Source organism: Bicyclus anynana, chromosome 21 (assembly GCF_947172395.1).
Source record: "Bicyclus anynana chromosome 21, ilBicAnyn1.1, whole genome shotgun sequence".
Classification (NCBI taxonomy): Eukaryota; Metazoa; Arthropoda; class Insecta; order Lepidoptera; family Nymphalidae; genus Bicyclus; species Bicyclus anynana.
In genome coordinates this window covers 6,206,561-6,223,373 of record NC_069103.1, presented here as the reverse complement: position 1 = coordinate 6,223,373, position 16,813 = coordinate 6,206,561, and the positions used below count along the sequence as shown (strand labels likewise).

Sequence of the window (16,813 nt, the reverse complement as noted above, 5' to 3'; positions counted from 1 at the left end):
CGTAGAATAAAATGCTTTCATTGAAAACCCTATCTGATATTTGAGTTAAAACAAAACATACCTACAGCTCGTGCGGATTAACTTGACACTTAAGATAAGAAAATATAATATAATTATGTATCGGACGCCCGCGATTTCGTCCGCGCTATAAATATTCTTAATCCAGCCGTCTCGCAAAATCCTTTCTTAGCGGATGTCTACTAATACGAGTATATTACCTCCCTGCCAAATTTTATCCTTGTACGAAAAGCTGTTTTCGATATTTTATGAGTGAGACCTATACACATATTACACTAGTCGATACCCCGCGGTATCAACCGCGTAGTGCGCGTTCCCGTCAGAATACAATAAAGCATATAACACTCACAAATAACGTGGCTTAAGTGGTAAAAGAATTTTCAAAATCAGGTTCAGTAGATAGGGAGATTACCCTCTAAAATACCATAAACTTTACCTCTTTATTATCTTAAGAAATTAAATATCAGATAAAAGAACATCGTGAGGAAATCTCGCGTGTTTTACGTGTGCGAAGTCTGCCGATCTGCATAGGGCCAGCGTGGTGGATTATTAGCTGAACCTCTTTCATTCTGAGAGGTGCTCAACAGTGAGCCCATTCATGATGAATATATCATGTTTACGAGTATATGTATTTTGAAATAGGAAGTTAGAAGCCCTGGTATACGTATATATCTCCAACTGCTAGGGAGCGCGTTGAGCTGGAACAGAATTAAGGGCCGTGACAAATTGAGCGGTTTCGACGCCCGACGTGAACGAATAAATAACGTGAAACTTTGACTCCACCAGACGCCGAAATACGCGGCATAAAACCAGCGACAGACAATAAATAAAAATAAATAATGGATGTTCTAAATAAATATATAAGTATACACTAGTACACAAATATTCTAGCACTTTGGCTAATTCGATTTTATTGGTAACACGTCCAAAAAAATTTTAATAAAAAAAATTCAACCGACTTCCAACTCTAAAATTAACCTAAACTAAAAAGCAAAAAATAACATCTTACCTATGTGCTACCTTCTGATCAGTTTGAAGGCGGTGCCAAGCCAGTGATGTTTTAATTCAAGCCATTTAAATTACACAATTTCTGTGGTTCTTTTAGAAACGGCTTTAATTAAAACATGACACTGGATTGGCACCGCCTTCAAACTGATCAGAAGGTAGCACATATAATAACTCATATACAAAATTTCACTCCCCCTTTATCCACATGTAATATAAATATTCAGAAAAACGTGATCTTCATCACCAGACCCCCTATGCAGTCACAATCCATATGGGTGGAAAGTGCTCATCAATATAAAATTGATCAAGTCCAAACACAAGGTAGCTACTGTGAACCGTCGAGGAGTTCACTTAACTCTCCTTCATCTTCATCACCAGACCTTTAATACAGTCACTACCTATCCAGGTGGAAAGTTCTCATCAATACAAAATTATCAAGTCAAAACACAAGGTAGCTACTGTGAACCGTCGAGGAGTTCCCTTAACTATTCTTCGTCTTCATCACCAGACCCCTAATACAGTCATAACCCATCTAGGTGGAAAGTTCTCATCAATACAAATTTTTCAAGTCCAAACACAAGGTAGCTACTGTGAACCGTCGAGGAGTTCTCTTCACTGTCCTTTGTCTTCATCATCAGACCCTTAATACAGTCACAACCCATCTAGGTGGAAAGTTCTCATAAATACAAATAAATCAAGCCCAAACAAAAGGTACCTGCTGTAAATCGTTGACGAGTTCCATCGTCTGTGTATCAGCTCCATCATCAGACCAACTCCAGACCTTCATAAAATTGTAGTGGTTTAAAATACCTTATAGAAACATTAACAAACGCACTAGCCGTCTCTACGATTTTCGAAAGTTCCTCTCGATTTCTCCAGGATGCCATCATCAGATCCTGACATGAAAAAAATGGGACCACCCTGGAATCAAACCCTTCAAAACAAAAAAAGAATTTTCAAAATCGGTCCACAAATGACGGAATTATCGCTGGACATACATAAAAAAAAAAAAAAAAAAAAAAAAAAAAAAACAAAAAACACACAGTCGAACGTAGAACCTCCTCCTTTTTGGAAGTCGGTTAAAAATGACGTAACTACGAATATAGAACAAAGTGCTTTCCAAACGAGGAGCTTTTGGAAAACAATGTTGAATTTAGTGTCAACAAGAAAATAATTATATATGACGGCGAGTGAGTTATTTGATCGGTTAGCAAAATCTACGTTAATTATTGCGATAATATTAAAATCAGGTTTTCATGTAATTGGGATTGAATTATTTACTGTTTGAATAAATAAGACTGTAAAAGGTTGATAACGTGACTCTCGTCTAATAGCATTGCGTCCAAAATGGCGCGTAGTCGGTACGCTTGACAGGTACAGGGGTACCCTGCCCCCACTGTAGTCTGCTAGTTGAGCAGTTGAATTGATACGCGTCTTTGAAATGGATAGTGATAGAGATGTAGAAGTTAAGTGAGTCAGTGAATATAGTGAGTGAGTGAGTTATCATCCGGTCCGGTTAGTATTGCATTGTTAGTAACTTGGCTGGGAGCCAACACAAGCGGAGAAAGGGAGCGTTAACATCTTGTAAAGGGGCCCCTCAACCCTACTGGAATCGGTTGCAAGTCCGAGATCCGCTGGTGGCTGCTCCGCCAACATATACAACGTTTCATAATACGATTTAGCACTCCGACTTTCAAAATCGTGTTCGGAAACGTCTAAACTATATAAATTTGAAATACCTATACATCATGCCAAGTTTGATTTGAATTAATTCAGTAGTTTCAGCGTGATGCCCGGTCAACATAAAATACGGACAGAAAATCGAAAAAGAAATATTTCCAAAATGTCTTCAATGTACAGAATTTGACCTGTTACAGATTTATTATAAGTATAGGTAGATTCCGTCCCTGCCCCCCTAGCCAAGTGTCACGTCGATTCTCTTTCTTCGATCGCTAACGCTTCGAAAACTAAAACTAGATGTATCGGAATGACGTTTGCTATCGACAGGTCATGTGGTCAAGATCTGTCGAAGCGTTAGCGATCGTAGAAAGAGAATCGACGTGCCACTTGGCTAGGGGGCATGAGTGGATTCAAGAATCTCGTCAACCAAACCCTAACAAATGGACCTACTTGTCTTTAATTAAAGTTCCACGCTTTAATTAAACCGACTTAGTCTAAGTACTCAATTGTTATAGGATATCGACAAAGGAAGTAGCTCGAACTATTGTGTGGCATTGGCTTTATGAGCCCTTACGCCTTTGTGTTCTAGTGTTCGAAATCCATATAAAGTTATGACTGTATGACCCTCTGAATTTGTCAAGAGTTGATTATATCGCAAAGTATTGTACTAGAATCCTACAAATCAACTTGTTCCAACTCCGAAAGGGTTTGAGCTACTTTACGCTAATTTGGACTTTCAATATACTTTTCCCACAACGAGTATGTTTACCTTGTTTGTTGTTTGTAGTTTATACACAAAGTAAAGAATGATCCAGAATGAGTTTACAAGCAGCGTGGTGAAACCGGTGAAACCTACGATATAACCAAACGTCACGCGTCTCCTTAACATCCGCTTATTCAAACGTTTCTCAATAATTTTTCAAATAATTTCAAAATTTAACACTAACAACAATTACGTAAATTAATATAATAATTAATAAAAAAATACTCCACCTTATTTCTTTTCGTGAACTGTTTTTAAAATATTTAAAACATAATTTTTCTCGCCATTTTTCTTAAATAATATTAAAAACTAGTACTGACGCGACGCTTCGTGTCGTACTGACTCGAGAATGTATTCGTTTTTGCATATTGTATTTGGAACGGCTAGGACGATGTCGTTTTCCGTGCGCTATATCTGCCTATTATTCCTTAATCTGTGAGTTTATAGCAATAAACTTTCCTTTCTGTCTCCCATATCCCTCGTAAGTAGGTAATCATAAAGTTTTTGCATCCTAGTCGGTGAGACGGTATGTGAATGTGACTTTGATTGTTACGCTTTCCCGTCTAAACCAGTAAATTGACTTTAAAATTCTTTCATTACTGGAAAGCCGCATTATGAGCGAGTAACATAGGCCATAATTAATCCCCATACTCCCATGAGAACGGGAACTACTCAGCTAAAACATGGGGCGTCCATTGGTATCTATACGGGTATATATACAATTGTATATTATGTATAATTTCCCTTTCTCCTTATATCACAGAATAAATATTACTCATATGTACAAGTACTTATAGAGTGTCTTTCAGTTTGGTCACAGCCTAAAAAAATAAATGACCAAGTTAAGACCTAATTAAAACATTTTAAAGGAATCATTAACAAAATGGCATCCTTTGTCCTTTTCTTTATTTCCTCTTTCTGAAGATGTTTAAAGATTCCACAACGGTTTATCTGCTTATCTGCCTGCTTTTCTTCATTTATATGCAAAGGGAACTTGCCGGGGGACGTCTTGAAATTGTAAATGACATTTTATTTCTCTGTTAGCGAAGGCTTCTTTATATTCAGAGTTGCTCGAATTGGACGGGAAGATCTGTAGTCTGTTCAAAAGGAAATTAGTTTTAATTAAATTTTTCTGTCTAAAAGAAGATGAATCAGTCCCAGCTGGTTGTGACGGTAGTTTAAATTTAGAATAACAGACGCTGACGTCACGTCTCTCATGAGATTCGTGACAGTCCAGTGGATATGACCTCTGCCTTCGACTCGGAAGGCGGTTTGAATCCGGTCAGAGGCATGCACTTCTAATTTTTCAGTTATGTGCATTTAAAAAAAATATCACGTATCTCAAACGGTGAAGGAAAAACATCGTAATGAAACCTGCATACCTGAGAATTTTCTCCATTCTCTACATATGTGAAGTTTGCCAATCCGCATTTGGGCAGCGTGGTGGACTAATGCCTAACCCCTTTCATTCTCACAGGAATCGTGCTCAACAGTGAGCCTAATATGCATTGTTAACGATGAAGAGACGCTGAATTTGAGACTGTGTGCACACCATTAGTTGAGTGGTTAGCCTATATGTCTTGAGTTTGTTCCCTGAATCGGGCAAAAATATATTAAGCTTTTCTTTCATCTTAGAAACTTAAGAGCCTGTAATTGAAAACGCCTCTCCAGGGTACGGGCCTGGAGAGCAGCGAGGTCTAAGCTCCACATGCGCTGTTAGATACTCGTACCAGTCAACTAATATGATTACCTAGCGGACGCCCGCGACTTCGTCCGCGTGGAATTTAGTTTTCACAAATCCCTCGGGAACCATGGATTTTCCGGGATAAAAAGTAGCCTATGTGTTAATCTATATCCATTCCAAATTTCAGCCAAATCGCTTCAGTAGTAGCGGCGTTAAAGAGTAACAAACATCCATCCAAACATCCATACAAACTTTCGCGTTTATAATATTAGTAGGATGTAGTAGGGGTAGTTCCTTATTTAGGAAATAAAAGAGCGAACACGCATGAAGTTTTAACTTACTACTTTTAAGCACTACAAAATACAAAATGTTTTTTTTTCTCTAATACAGGTGCGAATTATCAAACGTTAATTTTTTTCTACAATACAATCTCTTGACTACAATCTCACCTGATGGTAAATGATGATGCAGTTTAAGATGGAAGCGGGCTAACTTGTTAGAAGGAGGATGAAAATCCACACCCCGTTCGGTTTCTACGCGACATCATATTGGAACGCTAAATCTTTTCTGTACGTCTTTGCCGGTATGGTAGTAACTAGCCACGGCTGAATCCTCTCATCAAGCAGAGCTGGACCAATGAAGAAACCCTCAATTATGAAGGGCACGCCATTGGATAAGTGAGCATTTATAAAAGAATTCGAGTGAGGAGTCTTAGCATTTGAAAATGAACGTTATCGAATCCACAACTCAAGATCTTCCGGTGTTGAAGTTTTATCTAATCTGGGTAGAGTTTCCGCACGGATTAGTTCGATTTTCACGGAAAACAACAAAATTTTGTTATATAGGAGTTTACTCTTTAAGAAACGATTTTCATATAAGGCTTCCGGTATGAAAACTTTTTGAGGAATGAAATTCGTTCAAGCGTTATCAAACACATTATGGCTTTACGTTTTTCTGCGCAAACTCCCTTGCGAAGTCATCACTTAGATATATTATATCTACGTGTAAGTAAGAAAGAAAAAAAGCAAATATCTTTGGACAATCTTCTAATGTAATATTTTTGTTTCAATGCTTACAAAGAGAATGGATGGCGGCAATTTCAAAAACGGTAAGTGTATAGAAATTACTTATTTAAACTGCATACGAGTATGTACTTTTTATAATACATAATATTAATTATCTAATAGAGTTTGGTTAATGAAACGCATGTTTTTTTAAATTGTTTATTAGGTAGGGGTAGGAGTAGGGTAGTGTAGGGTAGGGATAGGGAAGAAGTGCACATAAATCAAGGCGAAGCTTCACCGGGCCCGCTAGTTAAATATAATTTATAACACATTTGCTAGTATAGTATCTCTTATTTCAACAATTTTAAAATTGTAATGTATCTTATTACGCACATGTGCCGTAATGTAAAGTAAAATGCACACGTGCTGTAATGTAATATAAAACCTTTATCATCCGTTTAAAAACGAACGGTACTTTTTTAAACTTTGGCAAAAAGTTTTTGTGTCAGAAAAGTGCTCAATATTTTATGATTAAAATTAACTTTGTAAGATAAAATTTAATAAAAAAAATATTTAAATCTTAACATTTTAATAATTTTGTCAATAAATGTCAACTATTTATATTTATCAGAAACACAAAAATATTAATTTACTTTATTAGTAATACTGGCTGTGTTTGGTGCATTTGTCTAAATAAATAAAACGCTGGTGTGCTCACTTCGTTATTTGCGTACAAGCGTATCAAAATGTCATCATGAGAAAAACAGGCAAAGATGCAAATTCATTTTCAGAAAGTGTGTTCAAAGTGTGTTTCCTCGCAAAATGTGTTATAAAACGTCATATGACATACGTGCCCTTTGATAATTACAGCCTCTGCTTCCTTACTATAGCTCTCGCCTTTGGCTCAAGCTGCAATATCGCTTCGGCTGTAATTTTCAACTTACCGCACTTATATCATAATGTACTATTTCTGTCGAGCGTCCCGAGACGCACACGCGTTTTTTATTATTACATTTTCCGACTTTTTTTTTTTACTACCATGAACATATCATGGTAGTAAAAAAAAAAAACAAATTAAACGTTACTGTTTAATCACTCTGCCCATATTGCGTCCAGTATATACGCACGAGTATAATAATTATGTGTATACTAAATGACCTGTGGGACGTTTGGGGGTTTAACAACCCGAATGTGCGGTGGTGAACGAAGCGGAGACAACGAGATGAATTAGACACAATTTTTAATTAATCTGAGCCCCGAATGTAAATATGAATTAAAATGAATTGTTTACGTATTTTAAACGGTCGACAATAGATAAACAACTAAAACGAAAGGAAAGTACGAAACTATGAAGCTTAGCATATTATAAATAGGTAAACCATAATATGCATATAGAGATGGAACGAGCTATGTTAGGAGTATCTCTGCGTGATCGAATCAGAAATGAGGAGATCCGCAGAAGAACCAAAGTCACCGACATAGTTCAACGAGTTGCAAAGCTGAAGTGGCAATGGGCGGGGCACATAGTTCGAAGAGCCGATGGACGTTGGCGTCCCAAAGTACTGGAATGGCGACCCCGCACTTAGTAAGCGCAGTGTTGGTCGACCCCTCACCAGGTGGACTGACGACATCAAGCGAATCGCAGGGATTCTCTGGATGCAGGAGGCTCAGTATCGTGATGTTTGGAAGTCCCTACAAAAGGCCTATGTCCTGCAGTGGACGTCCATCGGCTGATATGATGATGATGATGATGATACCATAATAATAGTCTATGACACTCACAAACGTTAATTTCTAGCGGTAAAAGAATTTTCATAATCGGTTCAGTATATCCAGAGATTACCCCTACAACACCACAAACATTACCTAATAATATTAGTATAGATATAGTTCCTCAATACTAATAAACTCCGATAAAGCGCAAACTGAAAATACAAAATTTTTATTCTTGTTTATTATTTCAAGTAGGCTCAGTTTACAAGCACTTTTGATACGTCAGTTGACATTTGTAAAGATTCTACCACCGGTTAGGAAGGTAGGTTCTGATGAGAAGAAACCGGCAAGAGACTCAACAGTTGCTCTTTTAAAAAGAAATCATACAATATTATAATTTACAATTGATTCATACAACATTACAATTTCTTATAGTTTTACTGACTGGGCAACTATTGCTTAGGTTTTCAAAATGTATACGATGAAAATTTAAAAAGAAAATGTACGAGGAATTCATCGTGTTTGGTGTGGTAATACGCTTCCGGTGTTGGTGTTTCCTGAGCGTGAGAGTCAGGCGCCCGGTAACAGATAATATTAACGCGTTATTTTCAGCTGTTTCGCGGCTATAATGATTTTATTAATTAAACTTCTTGTAAAGTTACGAAATATTTGCTAATTAGATTGCGACCTCGCTTGTTAGGTTTTTTAAGGAACCCTTTGTTTAATAAACATTACATAAACATAGTCAAATCAATTTTTATAATATTATTTTTAATTATTTCGCCACGGCTGATCATTCTCGCTCATATTTTGCACAAAGGATCCGTCTGGCTCTCTAACGCAGAAATGCAGTTAGTATTCCTGCCACCATTGAAGTCTTTGTTGTATTCTTTCTCTAATAAAGAAATCTTTGCAAAAGCTTTGCTTAAAACTCCGCGCACACTCTGATGATTTACTCGATTAATCACTTTCACTTCATTGAACACTGTATTTACTTAGTACCATTGTGGTACCACTGTAAACAAGACTGAGTCCCCACTCCCCTGAGAGGTTTGTATTTTTTTAAAGAAAGATTTGCCATATTTTTTATAATATAACCAATATTCCCGTACCCCTCCAACTAATCGGGAAAGACTGTGCTAGAGTTGGTACGACAATAGGCCAACGGGGCGGGGATCGAACCACCACTCCTCAGTGATGAGTCTGACCGCTCTTACCGTTGAGCTGTTGAGGCTTTTATAGTATTTATAGACTAGTCACTGCAATAGTTGGTATAATGACATCGTGTTCGTCATGCCAATGGCATGTAGTCCTGTTTACTACAGGTAGGATAGAATAGATCATCTTTTTTCGGAAGACGAGTTTCTTTATTTGTAGTTGTAACGTGTACAGAGTACAGATAGGCGCGTTTGTGTGTGAAGGAGCGTTAGCATAGCAGTAACTTGTTCATAAATTATCTGTGAGAGGCTGCGGTTTGTTGGCAAATGGATTTCTAAGCTACACGCCTCGTCCTATATCATTCTAAATAATTTAGCGCTTTTACTGCGCTGACGTCTCATTAATGTGTGTCTAGTGAAGACAAAATGACACATTGTCGACCAATAACGCCAAACTGCAAATATTCCGAACCGGAATATACCTATAGCTCTCTCTTTCGTCATAACGCAACGAAAGGGAGAGCTATATATCCCAGTTCAGCCGCTTATTAAACATTTTATCTTCACGCGATGTCGTGGGTGGCATGTTAGGCCTACTACATCAAAATGCAAACCGATTACCTGATGTAGGTTAACTATAGCTGCTAACTATGAAAGCTGTCCAAATAAAATGCATATTTAAAAGGAAGCAGAATGAAACAGTTATTATTTACTCAATGCTGCAAACTTATTAATTGCGTGTGCGTTTATAAAATACCCAACAAGCGATGAACTCTAGCAAAGATATTCTTAGATAGATGGACGTTGAGCCACGAGCCAAGGAGCATCGCGAGGGATTAAAAAGAACGAGAGGTGATTTGCAGCCGTGCGTAACACACAACTTTTCATCGCACTTCAGCGAGTTATAATGCTGTATCGTTTGTAGTTACTCAGTGAGTGAGATTCTAAAATTATTAGTAAAACAATTGACTGACTAGTAACTGTAATTTCATTTCAGCTTCCCCCGCCGCCTCACATCGAGCTTGTGATGTCGATGCCGTATCTTCGGACTGCTTTCAAAAGACCAACGGTCAGAGTAAGACGTAAGTACAAATATATGTACTCTTATAACTATTGTCTGTGGCGGATTTGTAGCCTAGCCGCCCTATACCCTAAACATCTGACGCCCTTTTCTCACCAACCATAGACTATTTAATGAATAATTTTTTTTACTTGTATCAAAATCAGTTAATTTTGTATTAGTTTGCAATGTTTTGGGTTTTATTGCAAATTTAAATAAAACATTGAATGCGTAGGAAAACTAATTTATTTTAGGCAGGTATACATTTAAAATTTATGATTTTTATTATAAAGAGGTTTGTAATTTATATCTTAACAATAATAACAGTTTCAGCCGAAAGTTTATGTATGTAAGTGCTCGTTTCTTAAGCTACTGTTACACATACTCATTTCAAGCACGAAAGCATGCTACTATTGAGCAGTTGCTACTTATTAGCATGTGTATTGCAACATTGCTAATTATGAGCATGCTTATTTCGAGCTTGCTCAAGAATCAACAGTCGTGCAATCTAAGAGCATGGTACTTGCTGCGCGGGTGGAAGGAGGCGTGCTTTTCGCGCGTCTGAACAGGTTTGCTTATTGAGTATGCTAGTCGATCAGCATTGCTATTCTGTATTCTCTTCACCTTCATCTCTCCCTGTCTAACACGATACTATAGACAAAGAGCGATAGATACAAATTAGCATGTGTAATTGGAATGTTTGCTTTGAGCATGCTTATAGGTGCATACTTAAAAATAGCATGCATATTGCTAGCAAATGTAAACTGATGATAAGCATGCTCGTATGGAGCATACTTAATAGCACATTTTTAGTATGCTATTTTTGCGCATGTGTAACAGTACCTTTACTCCTTTAATCCGCCACTACTAGATCAATATGGCTGTAGTTTTGGGTAGTAAGGGCGAAATAACTCAAACGCATTTCTGTACACGTAAATAATTCAAACCTCGATTCGTTACGAGGAACGTAGTGAAAATCCGGATCAAACCAAAACCATTAGTAAATAAACCCTAATCCGGAGTTATTACGAGGATTATCCTGAAAGACATTTCCCTCGTCTTCTCTATACGGTCCTTATTGCGATGGCTATCTGAGACTGCAATTAAGATTAAGTAGGTATTCAGATCCCCGAGTACGAGTTTACTAAACTTTTGATGATTATACTGTGATCCTGTCATTGTAAAATGTATCTAACGATTATTATTCTTAAAGTAGTTTATTGAGTGCAATCGAATTTTATTTTACAAATGTAATGTGACGTGACGGATAGCAGCGACAGTGTTTGTACCGTTATTTTGTGGTAGAGGAAACACTTCGAGCAGGTCACAGGACTTGTGGGTAGGTTTAAGCATGGGCGTAGCCAGGATTCTATCTACTGAAATAATTCATTTTAGACTATAAAAATTAAAGTTTTTAGAATAATGAAACAACAAGCGTTTTACAATTTTTTTCGAAAACGATTCTTAAGAACAATTTTAACCAAATCGAAGTCAATCTATGTAGTTGAGAGCTGATTAGTATTTAGAATCGATCGGTAAAACCGTTTATAAACAAATTCTTGAAACTTTTGTTTTTGAGATTTCTCAAAATCTACTGAATCGAAATAATTTATGAAATCTATAAAATCTCTCAATCACAAACTCTGGAATGCAGTGACCGGCCGCTCTTCTGGGGGGGGGGGGGGGGGCGTACCTCACTTGGGTTTAAGGGAACCCTTTATGCATCAACACTCATCTTCCCTGCCCGACATGTTCTCCATAGCCACGCTAAACAATTTATGATAAACAATAAAAACAACACAAAACATAATTGCACAAAATCATTAACTCGACTGGCAGTGTGACGGTATCTACGCTGCCTAGCAAACAACTAAGCTTAATTCATCAAATACCCTCTTATTTATACCTCCCCTCTACAATAGCATAATGAATTTGAATACCAACTGTAATCGAGGAACTTGTAACAATATGAAGCACGCTTACTTCTTATATTGAGAGCCAGTGATAGCCATTGTGATTTTATAAACACTGATAGTTCGTCATCTCATGCCCCGACCGATGGAAAAATTCCATTCGAATAGATGGTGATTTTAATATAAAAATTAACACATAAGCCCCGCTAGCGGATTATTTTAAACCTTTAGAGGAAAAGTACGCAATATATTATTGTTACATTTATCAAATTATTTCTGAAAATTCAATGTCTAAAACGAACAAAAAAAGGTCCTCCAGAGCCGCACTCAGAAGTTTGTAGAGGGTCGTTCTCGTTTGATTATAGCCAGCTCAGTAGTAGAACTCCTAATGCATAAGCCATGTCGCATTCCATCGGCTAAAACAATACGTACAGCCTCCACCCACGACAAATACCTACCTACTGGCGTTTATTCATGGTTTTAAGGTTCGCTTACACGGGAATCAATATCAGCCTTATTTTAACAGTCCACTACGCTTTTTGTCCTCATTGTCCTTATTTTTGAACCTCTTCTGTAAAAAAAATTATTTACGTCAAGCCTTTCTCGAGTTTTAAGACTTACAAACTATCAGTAATTTTAAATGCTACTAGCGGACGTTCGTGACTTTGTCCGCGTGAAACTCGATGTAAACTTTGACCTACCCCTACTGTACCCCTAGGTACCGTACCCCTACCGTATCCCTACTTTACCCCTACCGTACCCCGACCCTACCCCTACCTATACAATTATACATATTGGTCTAAGATCCGGCGTTTGAAATATGTACCCTCATCTGTTATTTATTAGTTATAAGAAGCGTGAGAAGATGCGTAGCTATACAAGCATGATGTGTAGCTATACCAGCATGATGCGTAGTCATACACGCATGATGCGTAGCCATACACGCATGATGCGTAGCCATACACGCATGATGCGTAGCTATACTAGCATGATGCGTAGCTATACACGCATAATGCGTAGCGAAGCATGATGGAATCGAAATGGAAATATAGATATTCGAGTTTGGTGTATCTTATTTCCTATGTTATACCAGGAAATTTTGTTTGATTATTTGTTTGTTTAAGCCCCCTAACCTCTGTAACTACCAGTCCCATTGTAAAAAATATTTTTGGATGATACCGAGAGAAATATAGACATAGGCTTAATACAAAGAAGTATGAAAAGTTTTGTATGAAGTTCTGTTTTTTTTAATTTTTTTGATGTTAGCCTTTGACTACAATCTCACTTGATGATGAGTTAAGCAATCTAAGATGGATGCGGGCTGACTTGTTAGGAGAAGCATGAAATTCACACCTCTTTCGGTTTCTACACGTCTTCGTACCGGAACCCTAAATAGCTTGACGGTACGTCTTTGCCGGTAACTAGCCATGACCGAAGCCTCCCACCAGCCTGACCTGGACCCATTATTAAAACCTCAATTACCCCAGCTGAAGATCGAACCCAGAACCTCCGTATTATAAATCCACAGTGCATACTACTGCGGCACGGAGGCCGTCAAGCCGCTATTTATTTTGTTACAATTTATAATCCCTAGTAAAATAGACGCTGCCTTGAAAACCACTTTAGTGCTCTTTTCACCTTTGTGGTTAATCTTAATTTGTATTGTAGGGTAATCTTTTGAAAATATACAAATAGCTTTTATTACTGTGTCCAACCATTACTTTATTTAGGGATTAAAAAACCTTACATTATATTTTTTCTCAAGGCAAAACGATCCGCCTTGAAATTGTACCTACTACCTACCTATCAGATATCCATACTAATATTATGAAATAGCGAACGCCCGCGACTTTGTGGGCTCTTAGACCTCCTTAATCCGGCCCTCTCACAAAATCCGTTCTTAGCGGACCTCTGGTATCTATAAACTACCTCCGTGCCAAATTTCATCTGTGTACGTTAAGCGGTTTTTTGAGATTTCGTGATGAATGACCTTTCGCATTTATAGTATACTAGCGTACGCCTGCGACTTCGTCCGCGTGGATTTCAGTATTTCTTCATTGATGCTTCGCTTCTATTGGTCTTAACGTGATAATATATAGCCTATAGCCTTCCTCGATAAATGGGCTATACAACAATTTTTCAAATCGGACCAGTATTTCCTGAGATTAGCGCGTTCAATCAAACAAACCACGAGTCTCCTCTCAGAATGAAAGAGGTTTGGCTTGCAGTCCACCACGCTAGCCCAGTGCGGATTGGCAGACTTCACACACCTAGAGAATTAAGAAAATTCTCAGGTTTTCTCAAGATTTTTCCATCACTGTTTTAGAAACGTGTTATTTAATTTCTTAAAATGCACATAACTGAAAAGTTAAAGGTGCATGCCCCTGACCAGATTCGAACCTACGCCCTCCGAATCAAAGGCCGAGGTCATATCGACTAGGGCACGTCTCTTTCTAGTTGACTACGGAACCCTAATAAGGATAAGAAATCTCGAAAGACTCGTAGAGTTAATCTTATATGAGCTTAGCAACACATGGCTAGTGCCACAATGCCAACAATGTCCAGATGGCCCCATTTATTATCTAGCCACTATTATGTATTATGTATGGCCAAAGATTTTCCATCCGCACGACGAAGTAATTCGTAGATAATATTCGAGCTGATTGTGTATTCTTCAGCCGTATAAAAATGACGCTGGCAAAGATCCATACTAATATTATAAATGTGAATGTAATTCAGTCTTTCAGTGTTTCATTTTCACGCCTAGAAATAGAAACTTGGAAAAGGACTTATTAGTTTCCGTTGCAAAGCGAGATTTCAGGGAGCTTCACTCGCGTTAAGAAATTTTTATGCTATCTTTGCAATCAATAGGTATTAGGTACCTACTTATTTTCCAGTTAAAAGTACCCAAAATTATTTTCTGTGTAACACGTGTAAGCAAAACAATAGGATGAGCGGTTGAGTTGTTAAAGCGTAACACACAGACAATGAAAACTTCCCGTGTGAAGGTGGAAGCTGATCCAATGGCCTCCAAGCATCTTTATCATTAAGGAACTCATCAATGGTGTAGTAACCTCGACTAAGTAAATTTTTTAACACATTGCTTAAAGCTATGTATTGGCAGGTACATTACAGTCTTGGGAATCTTGTTATAGAAGAGTACACCCAAACCTACAAAAGATTTTTTTACTCTTTGGAGACGATATGCAGAAATAACTTAATACTTAATTACAGTTTAAATCGATTTTCACGCGGACGAAGTCGCGGGCGTCCTTATCTTTGCGCTTTATTAATAACTAGCATTAATAAAGAGCAAAGATAAGGACGAAAGAAACAAATCACATCACGGCGATATAGACTGGAGCTCTGGTGGCAGGCCACAAGGGCAGGAGGGACTTTTTTAGCCGGTAGAAGTCCAGGACTATCCGATTTGACGATGCATGAGTATTATTTTCATTTCGAAAAAAAATCTACTTACAAGTTATTAAAACAAAACTCATCTTGTTTGCAGCGACAACGTCGTCAGAAATGTACACGCGGTCATCTCTCAACACTGTCGGCGCTCTGGACGGGCGCGGCCTGGTGGCGGTCATCAAGCGGCAGGTGCCGCTTGCGGGGCAGCTCGACCACGAGCTGTCCTGGGGACAAGGCTGGGGATGGGTCACCCTACCCAACGGCGTCTGGAGTGGACGTAAGTGTTCTTTACTTGATACTGCATCATCATCATCATTAGCAACCCATTTCGGCTCTTGATTCTTCTCAGAATGAGATGTTAGGCTAATAGTCCACCACACTGACCCAATGACTTCACATACGTAGAGAGTTCTCAGGCTTGTAGATAATATCCGAGCTGATATCATCACCATCATCATCATCATTATCATAGATGATAATGATGGACGTCCACAGCTGGAAATAGGCCTCCTGCATAGACCTCTAAACACAACGGTTTCGAACCGCCAGCACCCAGCGGTTTCCTGCAATCCGCTTGATGTCCTCGGTCCACCTAGTGGGGGGGTCGACCAACACTGCGCTTTCCGGTGCGGGGTCACCCTAGCACCTGGGACCCCAACGTCCATCGGCTCTTCGAACTATGTGGAATGCCCATTACCACTTCAGCTTCGCGACTCACTGAGGTATGTCAGTGACTTTGGTTCGGCTGCGGATTCGATCACTCATAGAAATGCGTGAATGAATGAATTTTGGTACAGGTACTTGTACGAGTACAAGTAGAGTAGAGTAGAGTCAAAATAAAAGGCTATTTTATTTATTTATTTTTACTTGTACGAGTAGGTTACATACATGTTTTCTGTGATACAGGGCCCCTTCAAGGCACGCTATGCCACCTTATGGACCTTATTATTACTATCTTTAGCGGTACCTACATATTTACTAGAAAATGTATATTGCCTAATATTCATAGAATATTTTCACAAAATATGTAAAACAATCTGAGTTGCCAAACAAGGCGTTGTTAGTAAACACTCATCTCCCAATTTGGCTCGAGTAATATACACTCGATACAGTATTTATTACTGACTACTGCCAAGAAAACTAAATAAAGAATAACTTAGTAACAGTATAACAATTATGTAATATTATATTCGTACCATATAATATATTTTTCCATTGTATTTTATCATCAAATTAAAGTGTCTCTCATAACTGTGTTTTTCAAGTGCATCTATTTACACGATACTAAAAAAAATATAAAATATTTAATTTTTGACTGTCTGTCTTTCTATTTGTCCGGGCTAAACCGATTTTAATGGGCCTTTCACTGGAAGATAGAAGATCAACATATAGGCTACTA

General features: G+C 38.1%; 1 protein-coding gene across 1 annotated transcript in view; it reads left to right on the top strand.

Moving 5' to 3' along the window:
- Positions 1 to 16,813, top strand: part of LOC112056965 (uncharacterized) — an 83,260-nt gene that overhangs the window by 60,612 nt on the left and 5,835 nt on the right. Inside the window, exons 6-8 of the mRNA XM_024097453.2 lie at positions 6,234 to 6,261; positions 10,025 to 10,109; positions 15,512 to 15,691. Coding sequence (XP_023953221.1) covers positions 6,234 to 6,261; positions 10,025 to 10,109; positions 15,512 to 15,691 — 293 coding nt within the window. The remainder of the gene's footprint in view (positions 1 to 6,233; positions 6,262 to 10,024; positions 10,110 to 15,511; positions 15,692 to 16,813) is intronic.